Source organism: Theropithecus gelada, chromosome 3 (assembly GCF_003255815.1).
Source record: "Theropithecus gelada isolate Dixy chromosome 3, Tgel_1.0, whole genome shotgun sequence".
Classification (NCBI taxonomy): Eukaryota; Metazoa; Chordata; class Mammalia; order Primates; family Cercopithecidae; genus Theropithecus; species Theropithecus gelada.
This window is the reverse complement of record NC_037670.1, coordinates 92,423,980-92,442,046: the sequence shown is the minus strand read 5'-3', so window position 1 is coordinate 92,442,046 and position 18,067 is coordinate 92,423,980. Positions and strand designations below refer to the sequence as shown.

The 18,067-nt window shown below is 41.4% G+C and overlaps 1 protein-coding gene and 1 long non-coding RNA gene across 3 annotated transcripts in view; one reads left to right on the top strand and one right to left on the bottom strand.

Moving 5' to 3' along the window:
* Nucleotides 1-1,555: 1,555 nt before the first annotated feature.
* Nucleotides 1,556-5,028, bottom strand: LOC112621285. Its single transcript, XR_003118697.1, has 4 exons — nucleotides 4,916-5,028; nucleotides 2,954-3,046; nucleotides 2,632-2,778; nucleotides 1,556-2,114 (listed from the first exon to the last, which is right to left on the bottom strand). It is a non-coding gene; the product is annotated as an uncharacterized LOC112621285 (long non-coding RNA).
* The window catches only part of ITGB8 (integrin subunit beta 8), an 84,843-nt gene continuing 70,743 nt past the window's right edge, over nucleotides 3,968-18,067 (top strand). Inside the window, exons 1-2 of one of the 2 annotated variants that reach the window (XM_025380647.1) lie at nucleotides 3,968-4,824; nucleotides 5,243-5,289. Coding sequence is in view for 1 of the 2 variants with exons in the window: in XM_025380646.1 (XP_025236431.1) it covers nucleotides 5,073-5,199 (127 nt within the window). In the remaining variant the exon portion in view is untranslated. Of the gene's footprint in view, nucleotides 5,200-5,242; nucleotides 5,290-18,067 lie in introns of both variants that reach the window. The other variant, XM_025380646.1, reaches the window with a different exon arrangement.

Sequence of the window (18,067 nt, the reverse complement as noted above, 5' to 3'; positions counted from 1 at the left end):
ACAATATGAGATGATTGAGAAGTATCAGCTCTGATTTCTGCCTGCTCACGAATTCCCTTGGAAAAGTGAGGTTGGAAAAGAAAAGAAAAGAAAAGAAAAGAAAAGAAAAGAAAAGAAAAGAAAACATGTACGTAACAACATGTAGAAAGAAAGAAAGAAAGAAAGAAAGAAAGAAAGAAAGAAAGAAAGAAAGAAAGAAAGAAAGAAAGAAAGAAAGAAAGAGTGAGGTTGGTTTCTTTGCCAATGTTTGTCTCAGTTTCCACATTTGTAAAATGGGGCTAGCTCTGCAGCATGCTTCAAGGAAGATTAATCTGTGAGATGTTCTCTGAATAAAGGGTTCTTCCTTTGGAGAATCTAATGGCATGCTGGTCTATTGAGTTTCTGGAAATTCCTCTAGTAAAGGATTTAATTTGACTTTAATTCAGCATTTCCCAAGCTTAATCATGGAAGTCTTGTTTCAGAAAACATTAATATCTCACTGATTGAGTCATCCATAAACTATCTTGGCAAAAGACATCGGCTCCAGCAGTTCATTTTTCTTTGAATTTGCACCTGACACTGATCTTTGTTATTAAACACTCATGAGGCCTTTAAGAAGTCTCTGCATTAACCCATTAAAGTAGGAGGTTCTTAAACTTCAGAGCATATAAAAACCATTTGAGGGCCTTGGTATAATGCAGATTGCCGAGCACCATACAAGATCTACTAATTCAGAATCTCCTGGAACAGAGACAAGGAATTAGAACTCAGAATTACTCTATGGGGGATTGTGTTGTATGCAGTCTTCAGTCTACAGTATGAGAAACACTGTCTTATTAACAATTCAGTGAAAAATATCTTCAAGTAACTTACGTACTTTATCATTAGAAGAAGCTAGAGGTCATAGTCACAACAATATATCTCACTGGTCTGACCATTAATCATCTTCTGAGATGTCTCAGACAAGCTCATAGATAACTTGTGAATGTCCACCCAAAACATACTGAATGGCTCTGATCCCAACTTCAAACATTTTAAACACACTAAATTTCAAATGTGTCTGTACGTGCCACTGTGAGATCAATAATTTGGTCAAATCTAGTTAACGTGTTAATAGCCACAGCTGTATGTGGTGTCTTACACCTATAATCCCAGCTACACAGAAGGTTGAGGTGGGAGGATAGCTTGAGTTCAAGCTTGAACCAGGAGGTCAAGGCCAGTTTGGGCAACATAGTGAGACAGCAAGATCCTTTCTTAAAAAACAGTCTGAATGTCTCCCTCACTCCTGCTACCTATCTATAGCTTATTCATTCTTACCATAAACTGACTTAGTGAGAAATCAAGGTTAAAGGAGTAGGGAAGAAATTTAAGTCATCTCATTTTATGACCTTTTAGTAACTCAGCTCAAAGACTCTAATGATAGGAAGCCTGGAATGAATAACTAAAATGTTATTTTTAGACTATCTGTGAATTTCATTTCCTCTCATTACCACAAATGATGAAAAATTAGCTGTCAGAAATTTCAAAGCAAGATAGCCGAACATGATAGAAAAACAAATTAAGTAAGTCACCGTCTTCTGAAACAATTTTCCTTTATTAGAATTCTTCAGGTAATACGACGAAGATAACAATACTGCATTTCTTTAAAATGTGCTGTACATTTCCTTATAGGAAAAAGGATGAGTTGTGGTGATCAGTGACATTTATTGGAAACAAGTAAACTTTTTGTTCCTGGGTCACTAGTTGTATTTACTTTAAGAAAACCCTAAAGATGATTTGCAGTCTTTCAGGAGAATTAACTTTTATGTTTACAGCCCAAAATGTGCAGATAACTTTTTTGTAAATAACTGGCAGGGGTCAGTCTCACATCTAGGATGTTTCATTTTATTTTATTTCAACAACCAGAGTTACAGCTTCTTTACAACTGAGAAGTGGTAATAAATGGTATTGTGCTTATTCTTCAACAACTCCATAGCACTGGCACCTGACATATATTTGCATGAATTTCACGTAACAACATGTAGAAATCTTTCTTTCTAAAGGGCTTCAAAATTTGCCGAAACAGATTTCTGAACTTCATTTTATTCCTCTTGCTACATGGTTTTTCTGGATTAGTATATATAATATATCAACACCTAAAAATATAGAGTTACAAAAATTAGTGCATACCTCATCAATTTCATAAAGTTACATCCTTTCTTGTTTGCATACATTTATATGTTATTTGTTACTGTAACTGCCACTTACAACCCAGCATCACGAGTTGTATTTTAGAATATCATGGAATGGTGATGTGATAGACACTTTAAAGTGTACTGACGTACACTTTACGTCAATCCTTACAGGAATGAGGGATTTAATTTTTTTTTTTTAACTGGAGCACTGCACATCTCAAGGGTGGCTGCATTCAGTAGGTCTGTGTCATAACCCCTGGAAAACACACAGGCTGCCCAATGGAAGAGTCGCTAATCAGATATTGACTATGATACTTTTGTGTTCAAATTTTCAAGTCCTCACACCCTTCCTAACTAATGTGTAGGTCTTTCCTTTAGGACAACCAAAAAACAAAACTATAACTGTTCAAACTTGGAACTAAGAAAATAAAAATTAAAGCGGAGCTGGATTTATTTCTGTTTATTTAGAGTACATCACCTGTAGTAGAATTATGTTGCTAAGGTTGGGATCACGGCTTTGGTCTCTCGAAGGGACCTGCTTTGTAGATCCAGGGCGCGTTTAATTTTCTAGCTGGGTTCCTGGTTTGCTTAACTGATTCTGTGCACCTCGCTGTGCAGTCCACACCTGAAAGGGGGAGTTTCGATGTTGTGGTTTATGAACCAGGTACTTTCCATTCACTCAGTCAACAGAAAGAAAAAGAGAGAGAGAGCACGCCTCCTACCTTTTTTTTTTTTTTTAACTACAAATAAGGAGACGGAAACTATTAAATAAGAAGGGGGGAAACTCCCGCATATTTCACCTTGACCTGGCTGGACTGGTCTGTTGCCTGTAAGAGGCGGGTGTTGTATTAAAATAAGAGGTCAAACTTCTGGGCTGGGAATCACTCCTGCCCCTAGAGGGAAAAGAGAACCATCACAGTGTTGAACTGGAAACACTGCCTCGTTTCCAATGCGGGGGACTGAGTTCCCTCCCTCGACTTAGCGTGGTAATGACAGGACCCGAGGAGGCGCGCTGCTTCCCGGACAGTTGCCCAGCATAACACCCGCATCCTACTTGCACCTAAATTTCTGAGCTGCAAGCAGGCAGAAACGCCTCCCACCTTCTCTCCTTAGCTCCCCTCTCCCCACTTAGCTGCTGTCTGTAACTTCTTTGTTCCGTTTACTGGGAAGGTGACGCTTAAGATCAAAAGACCCACTGTAACTTGCAAAAGCCCAGAGCCACCACCAGACGCTGGGGAAAAACAGGGCTGTCCAGCCCAGGGTTAAGGTTTTGAGTAGGGAAGAAGCAGCGAGAAATCTCGGCCAGTCGCTCCGGGAACAGCCCCTGCAGACTGGTCCAACTCTCCAAAGGCTGGGGAGACCGGGGCAGCCTTGTGGTGGGGCAGAGGACGAGCTCCTAACTGCAAGCAAAGTGCTGAGTAGAGGGCGTTGGGGGCAGGGGCGGTCCCTTGACTCCACTTTGTATGCAGCAGCTGCGGGGCAGTGAGTATCTCCGAACAAAGCGGCGAGCAGCGCGGGGGTGAGAGATTGGGGTTTGCTCGCAGCTGCTGCTGGCGCTGAGCGAGTCTCCCACCACCCCCGCGAGCGTTGGGGTGCAAGGATTCGGGGGAGGAGGGAGAAGGGAACGAGGCGTGCCATTCCTGTTGCGCGGCTACGCTTCAGGAGTTCTTGTGAACGATGGGAATGGCAACTATCAGAGCCAAGGGGGGAAAAAAAGAGCTGGAGTGAGCAAAACAAAGAGCGAGTGTGGGCCGTGGTGACTTCATGCCTCACCAATGTCCCGCCCACGCTGCTCCGAGCTGTTACTGCTGCTCCTGCCCGGGCTGCAGCCGCGCCTGCGGGCAGCCAAGCCGAGGCGCTCCGGTAGCGTGGGGAGGTTTCCTAGCAACTCTCTGCCCTGAGTGTACCGGGCTACCCGCAGGTCTGAAGCCCCCCGGGGGGCCAGAGCAGGACCACCCCTCTCCCGCCCATCGCCGCCCTCGCCTCTCTCGCATCCTCGCCGTGTGCACCCCAGAGCGCGCCAGCAACTCGGGCTCTGGACTGCGGGACGCCTGAGCCGCGCACTGGGGCCGAAAGGACAAGGGCACGCAGCCCCCGCCCCGCGTAGCCGGGCTCCGGCACCCAGCGGAACCTCCCCTCCTGCGCTCGCAGCCGCGGGCCCCACTCCCCGCCACGCAGGGAGCGGCGATGCCTCGCTCTGTGCCTGCGGGAGTCGGCGGGTGCTTCTAGGGAGCTCCCAGAGTCGCCTCCCCCTGTTGCTGGCATCCCGAGCTTCCTCCCTCGCCAGCCAGGACGCTGCCGACTTGTCTTTGCCCGCTGCTCCGCAGGCAAGGCTGCAAAGCTGCAGCTAGTGAAGTTGGCCTCCCTGCCCACCTGTGGAAGAAACTGCGCTGATTGATGCGCCATCGACTTTTTTCCCCTCGACCTCGCCGGCGTCCCCTCCCACAGATCCAGCATCACCCAGTGAATGTACATTAGGGTGGTTTCCCCCCCAGCTTCGGGCTTTGTTTGGGTTTGATTGTGTTTGGCTCTTCGCTAAGCTGATTTATGCAGCAGAAGCCCCACCGGCTGGAGAGAAACAAAAGCTCTTTTCTTTGTCCCGGACCAGGCTGCGGAGCCCTTGCAGAGCCCTCTCTCCAATCGCCGCCGGGGCCCTTGGCCGTCGAAGGAGGTGCTTCTCGCGGAGACCGCGGGACCCACCGTGCCAAGCCGGGAGGGCCGCAGGGGCCCTGAGATGCCGAGCGGTGCCCGGGCCCGCTTACCTGCACCGCTTGCTCCGAGCCGCGGGGTCAGCCTGCTAGGCCTGCGGAAAACGTCCTAGCGACACTCGGCCCGCGGGCCCCGAGGTGCGCCCGGGAGGCGCGAGCGCGCGTCCGGAAAGCAGCCAGGCGGCGGGCGCGGGGCGGGCTGTTTTGCATTATGTGCGGCTCGGCCCTGGCTTTTTTTACCGCTGCATTTGTCTGCCTGCAAAACGACCGGCGAGGTCCCGCCTCGTTCCTCTGGGCAGCCTGGGTACTTTCACTTGTTCTTGGACTGGGCCAAGGGGGTAAGTTGTTTTGTTTTGTTTTGTTTTCTTCTTTTCCTCAAAGGTCTTGGGCTGGCACGAAGAGCTGCCCAGCCAGAGCATCCCGGCCAGGTAAGTTGCGGTCATCAGAGAACTTCAAGAGGGCGAGTGCGTGGCAGCGTCCTCTAGCACAGATGGCCTCTAGGCCAGGTGTCAAGCATTTCTGCCCTGGAGCGACAGCAAGGACTAATTATCAGAGGAGGCACTGTGTGTTACTCCTAGGTGTTGAGGAAGCCCTAACAGAAAGGAATTTTGGAAGACAGGGTGTCCTGTTTACAGAAGTCATTTAGGGGCCCTGGTCCATTCTTAAGGGCATCGTCTGTATAGAATATTCTCCCCATCTTTCTAACATTTGGGTCCACTAACGACTAACTTGCCTTTAACTCGAGGCTGTAGATAAGTTGGTTATAATGGGAGTAGTCTTCAATTTTTGAGTCCAGAAAAGGACAGCATACGAGTTTCTACTATCATTAGTGCTCAATCTGAATGAATCACCCACACTGGAGGGATATTCATGCTTTAAGTCACCATCCTTTCAGCTTAAAAAAAATACTATCTAATTGATCCCTCACAGAGATCCATCTCTGATACAGAGAAGCAGAAAGAACTCTGGACCAGGATTGACAGCCTTCTGTCCAGGCAAACCATTTATGTCAGAGCTACCTTGATGTGGAGAGGTTAACTCTTTATGAAATTCATTGTCCTCATCTGTAAAACGAGGTTAATAATACCTGCCTTCTCTAAATCACAAAGGGAAGTTCAAGTCAAATAGTACATGAGAAGGTGTTTCAGGACTTTTGATTTATGAGACAAAATCAAATGTAAGGTGGTATACCGGATTGGATTGTTGGAAAATTATACAACTAAGTAATAGGACGAATCATGAGTTTAGAATGAGTTCTTAATGGTTTTCAATATAGACCCAACATTTATTTTTGCCAATGCAGTGACTATTGTCATACTTTCTTCTTTTTTTTTTTTTTTAATTTCACTTTTTCTCTGTTTGGTCACCAAGTCCTTAAATTATATTAGATCCTTTCTCTGACCTCTCGGGCTCAAGGAGAGTTGAATTAATAGTTGTAATTGTTTTGTAGGTTAAAATTTACTCCTATACTTTGATGCGCCAAGTTTTTGCCTGAAGCTAATTAAAACAGCCAAGTCATAACCTTATAAGTAGGCTCTCTCTCTCTCTCTATATATATATATAAAAACATTTGGAAACATCCAGCTGTCTTTAGTAAATTGTTGCATATATAGTTTTCTAATATTTGTTTCAGGGAGATTTGCTCAGTTATCTGAAACGGAGAAATTAGAGTAAATCTCTTGATCTTGTGGTTATTTTTTGGCTTGTTTGTTGATTTCAAAATAGTGAAAAGGCAAAGGAAAAAGTAACATTCATTATCAGTTATCTCTTAAATGGAAGAAGCATGCATTTATTGCAGCAAATTTTCCACTAAGCATAATTTCATCCTGTTTCAATAAGTAATAAAGTCCTTTTCTAGATTTAGTAAACACACACACACACTAGTAAAATGACCAAAATTTGTGTTATAACAGTATATTTTGTTCCCAATGTATAGGCAAAGGAAAAAGTCTCACTTGCCTCTAAAATTTACTATTTATAGTACATTTTTAAAAAAACATTAACTGTGCCTAAAAACATTAGTCAGGCTCTTGTGAAAAAGCATTGTATTTCTACCCAGCGTCTAAAACTGATTTGAAGGAAATATTATGAATGGGCCTCCTTGCACCTGCAGACCTGAAAAGGGAATGCTTATCTGAAATCAGAACAAGGCATCCTTTTCCCAGTCTCTGTCAATATACAAAGGTTTCTGATGTATACTGATTTGCATGGCAGTTAAAAACATGCAAAAAATGTAAATTATAGCCAGCATAACTCAGAAAATTAGAGATCAGCATAAACTGCTGTACTTTTGTGATATAGCTACAAGTCTCAAATTATATGTCTTTACAGTGCAAATTAGATGCTTAAAGCAGAATAGAAATTTAGGTATCAGTTACAAAGGAAATCTTGTTCCCTTGCTCAGTAGTTTACACCAGGAAAATGTTGAGGGCAATAAAGCCATACAAAAGAGACCAGAAGCTGCATAAGACCAGCATAACTTTGAGTTTAATTTTTAAAGCAGAATTTATAGGTCTCGAACACATAGTTTATTTTTAATAACAAATATATAGTGAGCAGTGGGGGATGTTATTAATCAAATCCAAAGATTTCTGATGTAGAAAAAATTATTGCAGTTTGTTTTTTAACTATCTCTGGTGGAAATTACCCATAGCTAGAGAAATAATAGCACTATAAAATGGTTAATAAATAACCAGAAAACATAAAGTATATCTAGTGATTAATATTTGAAGAGTTAATGTAGCACATTGTTTCCACATTTACTTATTTTAAAAGATAAATAACTTTCATTACCTACATTTTTATATAGCAATATAAGTGTAACAAATTTCAGATATCACAGTTTCTTTTTAAAAAGTAGTAACTATTATTATAATGAAATTTCACCTTCTGTTAATTCAACTATCAATTATTTATTCTTTTCAACAACAACCAACTAGATTAACATTATTCTGTGACCGTAGCATTACTTCCCCTCAAAACGTTGCATAGCATAAGTGTTCCCAGAATTCTTTATGCTTACCTAAAGTGATTGGATATTTAAAAGAACCAAGGTATAATTAACAAAAAATTCATCCTTCTAAATTATTTGCATAATAAGCACCCAAATTAATTCATCTTGAAGCAATGGAGACACTTTCTGATAAATTAAAAATCATACATGTTTGACCTCTAAGCTGACAGCAAAGTAGCTGATATGGTTTGGAAAATTCCAGAAAAATTCCTGTGCCCCAAAATAACTTATTCTCTTGTTACCAAATTATCTGAAATCTCACTACGTAATGGATTCTTTTTGGTTAAACATGGTATTAACCCTATGATTTTTTAAAGTTTTTAACATGGTATAATGGAAATTTTCAAATGCATACAGAATTAGAGAGAATGGTACAAGGGACCGCTATATACTCATCACTCAGCTTCACTAACCATCAACTCAAAGCCAACTTCTGTCATCTCCTACCAGTACCCAATTCATCCCCTTCTCCCAACTAAATATTTTGAAAGAAATTTTTCATGTCATTTTATTTTAAAATATTTCAGTAAATAAAAATTTTATGGGAGGAGGAACACACTGTAACTAATCTTAAAGATGAATTTTTTAAAAAACTGAAACTTAGGGCAACAAGAATGGTCACAATGTTTAAAGGGAGCAATTGCAGAAGAGAAGGACACAAGGAATGGCAAAGACACAGTTTCAACCATTTACTTTTCAATAGTTCTATTATAGTTCCATTAAAAATATTTTTATTTAGAAAGTATGGATACATAATAGCCTTTTGATATGCATGTGTATGAGGAGGGAAAAACAACATGAGTAAATCTGCTTCCCCAGAGAAATGTTAATTGTTTTACTCCAATGAAATCACAGCAGGTACACCTTATAAAGTTTCAGTTTTAAGGATCCACCCATCCTTGCATGATTAGCTTTTCTCCTATCTACTGTATAATTTAAAGCAATATCCATATATGTGGCAAAATCTTTTTATCTCTTATTTTTCACTCTCTTTTTGCTATAAGTCCTTGAAAGAGTTGTCCATAACTCTTGTCTCCGATTCTTCTCCTCATCTTCTCTTTGAATCTATTGTGAGCAGGCTTTCTTTATCATCTCTGCAGTCCACTCTCATAAGATCAGGGTAACCTCCACATTGCCAGATCTGATGTCCAATTCTTAATCTCCATCCTGCTTGATGTATCATCTGTTGGTGACTTGACACTGTTGACCTTGCCCTCCTTGGAAATAGTTTTGTTGGCTTCTTGGACCCACACTCTCTTGGTTTAAGCTCCTTCTCCACCTCTGATGTTGATTCTTCCTCATTTCTTAACCTCCAAATGTAGGAGTGGTTCAGAACTCACTTCTAAGAACTTCTCTGATCTAGTCTTGGGTCTTTTTTTTTCTTTCTTTTTTTTTTTGAGAAGGCTCACTGCAAGCTCTGCCTCCCGGGTTCAGACCATTCTCCTGCCTCAGCCTCCCAAGTAGCTGGGACTGCAGGCGCCCGCCACGACACCCGGCTAATTTTTTGTATTTTTAGTAGAGACGGGGTTTCACCGTGTTAGCCAGGATGGTCTTGATCTCCTGACTTCGGGATCTGCCTGCCTCGGCCTTCCAAAGTGCTGGGATTACGGGCGTGAGACACCACGCCCGGCCCAGTCTTGGGTCTTAAATACCATTTCTACACTGACACCTCCAGAGTATTTATCTCTAATCCTGACCTGTTACCTGATCTCCAGAAGGTGCAGCAATTGTGTGAACCACGTCTCCACTACATGCCTAAAGGCAAAAACCCTAACGCATTCAAAACCAAACTCCATTTTCTTGTCCAGTCTTCGTAATAACACTGTGAGAGAGGTCCCTATTTTTGAAGCAAAGAAGCAGGAGCAGAGGGGATAAGTAACTTGCCCAATGTCACCTATCTAGTAAGTAGGAGAGATGGGATTTGAACGTAGTAGAGAAAGCCTGAATTGTGCTTCATAATATGAGCTTCCTAAGCAGTCTTCATCATTTCAAACCTTTGTCCACCCTTTCTACTCAGAACTTTTCCCTAGCTCCCCCATTGTCTTCAGGCTCCTCATACAACTTCCTCCCAGCGTTGCTATGGACACACCCACGTGTGACCTCCTTGAGGGGAGAAGCTGCTTATATTTTTGTGTGTCCAGTGCTTGGTACACAGTAGGTCTTCACAAAGTATCTGGAGTAAATGACCCCATGGATAACTTGAGGATAATAGTGAGCGATCTAAAATTGGGCAGCTAAGCAAATTCTCCCTAATCAGTTCTAAGCCTCACTAGAATTTGAACTTAGAGAAATAAAGTTTTCTTTTAAAAGTGGGTTACACCATAAAGGACACTTGTTTCTGTTTTCCCAGCCCATACCAGAAAGCAGTCTCTTGACCTTCTGGGCAAATCATTAGCAAAGATTAAAAGCTGAGACTTAGTACTCTTTAATCTTATTTTTCAAAGTCTGTCTTGTTTTCAAACTTTCTGTGACAATTATTTCTATTGTTGATAATAAAATATAAAAAGTGATCCTAATTCTTTACCCTTGGTATCAACTTTAAAATTGATTTTGATTTAGATTATGAAAACTGGAATTTGTAGTAGTTTTCAACTAAGTACTTTAAAAATTAATAAAAAACCCAAGCTATTCTAACTGCTTTAATTACTATTCATTTAGACTTTCTTAAAGCACGTACAGCTTTATGACAGGCACTATACTGAGTTCTGGAGTTAAAAAATAACAATAGTTAAGTTTTGTGTATTATTTACTGTAGGCCAGGCACCCTCCTAGACACAGTATATGAAAATATATTATTTAATGCTTACAACCCTCTTAGTTATATACTGTTATTCCCATTGTATAGGTAAGCAAACTAATTAAAGAGGCATTGAATAACTTCTTCAAGATCTCTTAACTAATAAATAATGGTCCCAGAATTCTGATCTGTGTGGTTTGAGTCAGCATTCTGAATCATAATGATAGACATATAGATTGCTTTTCAAAGGTGAGAGGAGTCCCTACCTTGAACCTTGGAAGGTTCAGCTCTAGCCATCCTCAGACCATGACCTCAACCATGGGCAGGGAGTCCATGGGGCTTGCTCAAGTAGCATCTGTTACCCCCTCTAGATCATCTCCAGAATTCTTAGCCTAAACAGCCTCAGGCTACTTTTATGGCCTGCCATCTGGAGGTAAACTGAGTCACCCCTGTGCCAAATCCTAGGTGAAGATGGCCAAGGACACTGACACAGGAGAAGTAAAAAGAGCTTGGACATGCGAGCTGAAGTATGCATGTAGGTAAACGACAGGCTACCTGTGCTGCAGAACAAATCTACAGGTGGGAGAAAAGAGGGGAAGATCATGGCTGGAGAGGCAACACTTCACACACTGCCCAGTTCCTAATCAGAAATCTGAAGGTGAATATTCCAAATTCAGACCTAGCCTTCCAGGTCATTATGCATATATATTTATCAAGGAAGGAAGATAGAACTTGTTTCACCTGTGGGTTTCTTTGCCTGGTTTGTAGCTGTTAAATATTTAGTCTGGTATGCTCACTGCTATTTGTGCTCTTGCTGTTGGCCCTGACAAAGTTAGGGGCAGACTTGTCTACTAGTTTAAATATTACTGCCGGCCGGGTGCAGTGGCTCACACCTGTAATCCCATCACTTTGGGAGGCTGAGGTGGGAGGATCACTTGATGTCAGGAGTTCGAGACCAGCCTGGCCAACATGGTGAAACCCCATCTTTACTAAAAATACAAAAATTGGCCGGGCATGGCAGTGCGCACCTGTAGTCCCAGATTCTTGACAGACTGAGGCACAAGAATTGCTGGATCCCAGGAGGTTGCAGTGAGCCTAGATCATGCCACGGCACTCCAGCCTGGGCAACAGAGCCTGGGCAACAGAGCGAGACTGCATCTCAAAAATAGATACATAAATAACAAACAAATAAATATTATTTGGGAGGAGACAAAGAAAGCACCAGAGACCATTGCATAAGGTAGTCTGGTAGTCTTGACTACCTCATGTCAAAGTGCCTTTATATTTTAGTAACTAAATCCCTTTTGGTAATCTTCGAGATGTGTACAGATTATACAAAATTTTACTCTCTTGCAAATCATGTTATAATGAGAATCAAATGTATGCATAGTGTTAATTTAGTTTTACTTATTTCCCACTATTATTTTAAAAAATATTTTAGAAGGCCGAGCACAGTGGCTCACACCTGTAATCCCAGCACTTTTAGAGGCAGAGGTGGGCGGATCACGAGGTCAGGAGTTTGAGACCAGCCTGGCCAACATGGTGAAACCCTGTCTCCACTAAAAATACAAAAATTAGCTGTGTGGTTGTGCACACCTATAATCCCAGCTACTCAGGAGGCTGAGGCAGGAGAGTTGTTTGAACCCGTGAGGTAGAGGTTGCAGTGAGCTGAGATTGCGCCATTGTACTCCAACCTGGCAACGGAGCGAGACTTCATCTCAAAAAAAAAAAAAAAAAAAAAAAAAAAAAAACTTAGGAAAGAACATTTTACTGATGCGAATGACCTAATTTGGTCAAATTATTCAGCTAGCATGTATTTGATATTTAATATCTATAAATGAATGACTATATAGAAAAAGCAGTGCCATACTACATTCATGGAGTAAAAGGACTATTTTTCAACTTAAAGTCAATCTTAATGTAACCTTATTTCATCTTTCACAGTTTTAAGTAAATTATTTGATTTACACACCAAAAAAATGTATTGAAAGTCAGAATGATTTCCATTGGGATTTTATAATTTAATTAAAACAGACCCAACTTTAAACAAAAGTGCTAAGATCAACTCTTGCTAGGAAGCTACTAATATTAAACAGATATATTTAAATTATCTTCCTGCAGTTATTGAAAAAAGTCCTTAACTAATATTAGTTCAGGAAACAAAAATAAGATTATTAACTTAAAATTGCATTGTTAAAGTGTTCTTATCAGATATATACTTTTAAGATGATTTTTAAAGATGCTTCTATTTTGAGTGCTATTATCCAAAGTACTAAATGTTCATTTTTAGGCCAAGAGCAGTGGCTCACACCTGTAATAACAGCACTTTGGAGACCAAGGTGGGTGGATCACCTGAAGTTAGGAGTTCGAGACCAGCCTGGCCAATATGGTGAAACCCCGTCTCTACTAAAAATACAAAAATTAGCCAGGCATGGTGGCGGGCACCTGTAATCCCAGCTACTCAGGAGGCTGAGGCAGGAGAATCGCCCGAACCCAGAAGGCCGAGGTTGCAGTGAGCCGAGATCACGCCACTGTACTCCAGCCTAGGAGAGAAAAAGTGAGACTTTGTCTAAAATAAAATAAAATAAAATATAAAAGTTCATTTTATAAAGCAGCATATAAGGTCTTATAAAGTGGCCTTTCATGCTGACCTCATCAGCGAGCCAACCATCACTGCTGGAATGGTTTTAGGCGTGCGCTGTCTCTGCCAGGTATTTTATTGTTGTTTTGCTTTTTTTTGTAATCAACAAATACTGTTACATTTGTTAAGGACAGAATCTGTTGCTATTCCAGATAAATGTTGGTATAGTTTGTTTATTCTAGAGGATTGCCAAAAATTGTACAGTCTCGTGATAGTACAAGGTAAGAAAGCAGAGTAGCTGTCAAGGGCTAGTTCAAGTCAAAGTTCATGGAAGAGACCAAGTTTGGAAGTGGAGAGAAGGACTGCTGATGAAGACAGGAGGATGAAAAGCTAGAAATATTCCAGCTCTGAAAAATTGTACCAAATATATCTTATTAGGTATGTGAGATGTGCGGTGGATTTGGGCCAGGAATGTTTTGGTGTTTTCCATGGTTTTGGACTCAACTTCCTTTTAGGATAAAACGGGTTGATATTTCAAGATCTGCCAATAGTAAATGAAGCCACAGTTAAAAGTACTGCTGTTTCATGTGTACATGTGGTACAAGGGTTCTTTCCTTGGAATTGAACAACAAACAGCTTCCCAGGTAAAAGCATTTTTTTTTTTTTTCTGATTTTAGTAAGGACCATATATTTAGGATAATTTCTTAGTAACCGTTACAGGTACTAGGTAGGGAAGGGGGCTGGGTGAAAAGCTTCCTCCTTATGGAATGAGGGATTACCACTATGCTTTAAAGGATCATTAGAATATTATGAGGTCAAACAAAGAAAATAATTAAAAGGAAAATTCAAAATTCTACAAGGACTGGATTGACAGGATTTATATTAAGGAGTATCAAATAGGGAATGTCTTCTCTAATTGCCTGCTGGAGAGGTGCAAAGAGGCCAGGCTGGGTAGGCTTAGTCATGTAAGGTATTCATTGACTGCAATAGAACAAAGGATGCAAAGAAGTTTTGGGGTAGCCAGGACTTGCTGTAGAACTGGCTGTTCTAGTTGGAAACAAAGACACTATTGTATCTGAACTGTATTGTTGGCAGCAAAATGACTGGCTGGTCTCTTTCTTAGTACAAACCATACCTCCCAAGGTATTGCTCCATTGTCTTTTTGTGCATTTGGTTTGGATTTTTATGGGGAATTGAAGACAAGTGGATCATGAAGTGCAAAATAAAATGCTCTAGAAATGACAGATGGGGCCCAATTTCCAAGAAAATTCATCTGGACAGTGGCAGCACTGAGAAAAGAAAAGAAACATTGAAGAAGGGAGTCACTTTCAGGCATCCTTGGTTTTGGTTAAAAAGGTCCCTTTTGTTGAGCGTGTCAGTCACTACCAGCTAGAACAAGGGCCCTAAGGTGAGGGCCAATGTATATAATCAGAGAGCCTGACCTCAGGTTGATACTGAAAATATGAGAACTAAATGGCATTACTACCAGTCTTTAGTTTAGAAGATATAGCATGTTTGATGCCTTGTGAAGAAGGTGTCCAAGGCCACATGATACTTTGTAACATCTGATGGGATTGTGATCACATGGCAGAAGGGAAGGGGGATCTTCAGCACGTGCCTGTGGCCCACTTAAGACAGCATAGCCAACTGGAGATTGGGCCTAGACCACCCTTCTAGGGCTGTCTGGGGCTGACAGTTGGCTACTTGGGGGTCAGCATAGCACTGATGCCAGAACTCACTGTTGCTTGAGGATGGATTATCTGGTTATAGACTTGTCTGGGCAGAGATTGACTTTTGGGCATTATGAAGTCAGACATCAGGGCTTTTTGGACAAATTCTGCCTCCTAGGGATATGTTTGAGGTAAAAATAAAAAGATATGTTACTTCTGACTGCTTTCTACTGGGGGGGTAGAAATGTTGGGTCAGCCAGAACGATCACTGGATGTTACACTCCTCCTTCTCACAGGGCAAACTTCTCAAAGACTGCCCAGATGGTATATGATATTTTCTCCTATACTGCATAATTTTCAACTCCTTTGGGATTAATCTTAAGAAAAAAAAAAAAAAAAGCCCACATGCAGAACCAAAGTATTCTTGGCCCTTTGAACAAACTAGATGCTTCTAGCATGATACAAAAGAACATCAAGCTCCAGAGGACGCCAGAATTGGCCTCCAAATTGTACAATATAAAGCTGCCCTAGTGTCAGAGGACCCACTAACTGATCAGTCCACTTGAGGATCTTTGTTAGGGCTCTTCATTGACAATCAAGGAACTAAATACCCTGAAAGTCCAAAGAAATATTGAATTACCTCAATGTTTTGGAGCTTACCTCTCCAGCCTAGTGGCACTCTTATACATGAATTTCCTAGGTGGAATTTGGATTCCCAAAAACATTACCCTTAAAAGGGCAAACTCACCTTTCTAGGCCTCTGAGGATGCTGTACAGTAAGTGGTCCAGGATGGTCTAAATGAGTTGGTTACACGAGACCAGGTTGTTGGATGTTGCCTAGATATACAGTAGACTCTTCCATCCAAAAGATCACAAGAGGTGCCACATAAACACTGGGAGGCTGACTGGAAATTACAGAATCTGAGAGGGCTTTACCAACAACTTCTATACCCATGGCACATTTGGTAAAAGATTTTTCATTCATTTTTTAAAAATTTTTTTCTGAGTTGTTGGTGTGCAAAAGTGAAAGGTGGTGGGAATCCAGGCTCTTTAGGGTTGTTCAGGAGCCAAGGAATCAATGGCCACAGATACTCACACTGCATGTGAGATCACAGAAACCTAGAAATACAAAGTTTGGAGTTTGGTTGTCATTTGTTTGGGAATAGTGCAGAGCCTTCCAGGCCAGAAGAAACAGATTAACTTAGCTGTCTCTGCATAATCAATGGATATGCAATGTGGGTCTGACAAGGTGAAGAGACATCCTGTTCCCTCAGTCATGGTGAGTTTGTAGCTCCTGTATTTCCCATTCAAATATAAATTGGTTGTACATTTTGAAAGGCAGCTTGCGGGTCTTAGTAGATATGGCAGCGTTGAACCTGAAAGGTATTAAGTGTTAGAAGACAAAAGAGGTCTGAGGTCCAAGGGAAAGCTAAGTAGGAAACAGAGGGGCTCAGACATCAAAGTTTAGACCTAGGAGTTGGATATTGGCAGATAATTTCATGTCTTTGAACAGGTTTGCTGCCGTTTGGCCAGTTTTTATTGATCTGGCTGCCTGGGCTGACTCTCAGTAGTAACCTAACAATACTGTGTGGTTTTTAACAGATGATGTATATTTGGGAACCAGACAGAATAAAGATGCAATCATGTAATAAAATGGCCCGGGAAATTCCTTAAGGAAGTTTTCTCTGGCCCTCCCACTCTCCCTTGAGGTGACATCGTCCTGTTATCTGCTGCCTGCTGCACCCTGCCTGTTCCATTTGATAGCACTGCTGTTAAGTTCTGTCTTATGTCAGGTTGTGCTGTTATTCTACAACAGGAACATATGCAGGTGCCCTATCCCTAAAACACTGCACAATGCCATGACTTAATTGCAAGTATTAAATAATAACAAAAAAATTCAGGGATGGAGAAGCCATCAAAATTACTACCTCAAAATTCCTTAAGAAGAGGAGTTTTCTGTTCTCCACTCCCAGATGATAATGTCCTTTCTCTTTTGACTAAATCTTGGCCCATTCTCTTCCTCTAATCAAGTAGCTTTTGATAATACTAACACAGCTACCTATGAGCAGGTAAAAATTCGTTATAGGAAAATCTTGGTCACCTAGAGTGCCTATGAAAGGTGATGTTTTAAGTAGTTAAATTCTATGGCCATTTATATTCTGACTCTTGCCTTTGAACATCTTTTCAACAAGTGTGTGTACACTTTCCTTTCTTGGTAAGTACATCATTTAAACTTTCTTTGATATTTGAAAAAAGCCTTGCAGTTATCCTTTGATCAGATTTGCAAATTTTCACCATTACCATTTAATCAATAAATGAATTCATTGCTTGAGCACCTGCTCAGTGCATTTCACACTGAACTAGTTGCTATGGGGACAGAGAGGAAGTAAGGTGTCAAGGAGATGGGGTGGCTGAGCCTGAGGAGCTGTGTGGGCATACAATACGAGATGGTGCTGTGGGGCAGAGGTGGGTGGTTTGGGCCATTAGTGCTGTAGAGCTTTAGGCTTCTGATTCAGACAGGAAATAGGTCAAATGTGTTCTGATGCAAGACAGAACATTGCAGTCTTTTCTAAAGATTAATACTTAGTTTCAGTTTTTCTCATTTTTTAGGAGGGAATTAAAATCTAGTCCCCTGATTAATTGAAGGTTCCAGCTATTTAGATTTTATAATACATATGGTCCACCTTTTCTAGGCATAGTGTATTTTGCGAGATGGTCTTAAAATGCATCAGCACAAAGCAAAATCCATCCTGTGTCTCCAATAGTACATATAATTATTTGCATTGTTTTTAGCTATTAGAAGAAACTTTTAAATGTGTGTGTGAAGACAGGAAAAACAGAAGTGCCAGTATTAATTTTTTAAATGAGTAGAGTGAGGATATCACAATGGCAAAATTCAGGGACAACCTGTGGGAAACAATAGTGCTTTGTGTGTTTGCAGAGAGCAGTGCAGAATGGCCAGAGGAGCAAGTGCAGTAGGAGGACAAAGCTTCCCCAGGGAGACGCACCCTGAGCTGAGCTCCAGAGTTGACCAAGAGAAGGGACAACATCGGGAGGAAGTTACCCGAATGTCACAGAAGTAAACAGAAAGAAAGAGCGAGCACATAGGATGTTTTGGGCAAGGCAGGGGAGACACCCATTCATCCTCTCCTTCAGTGAATACTTACTGAGCTCTTACACTGTGCCTGGTATTGCTCTAAGCCTC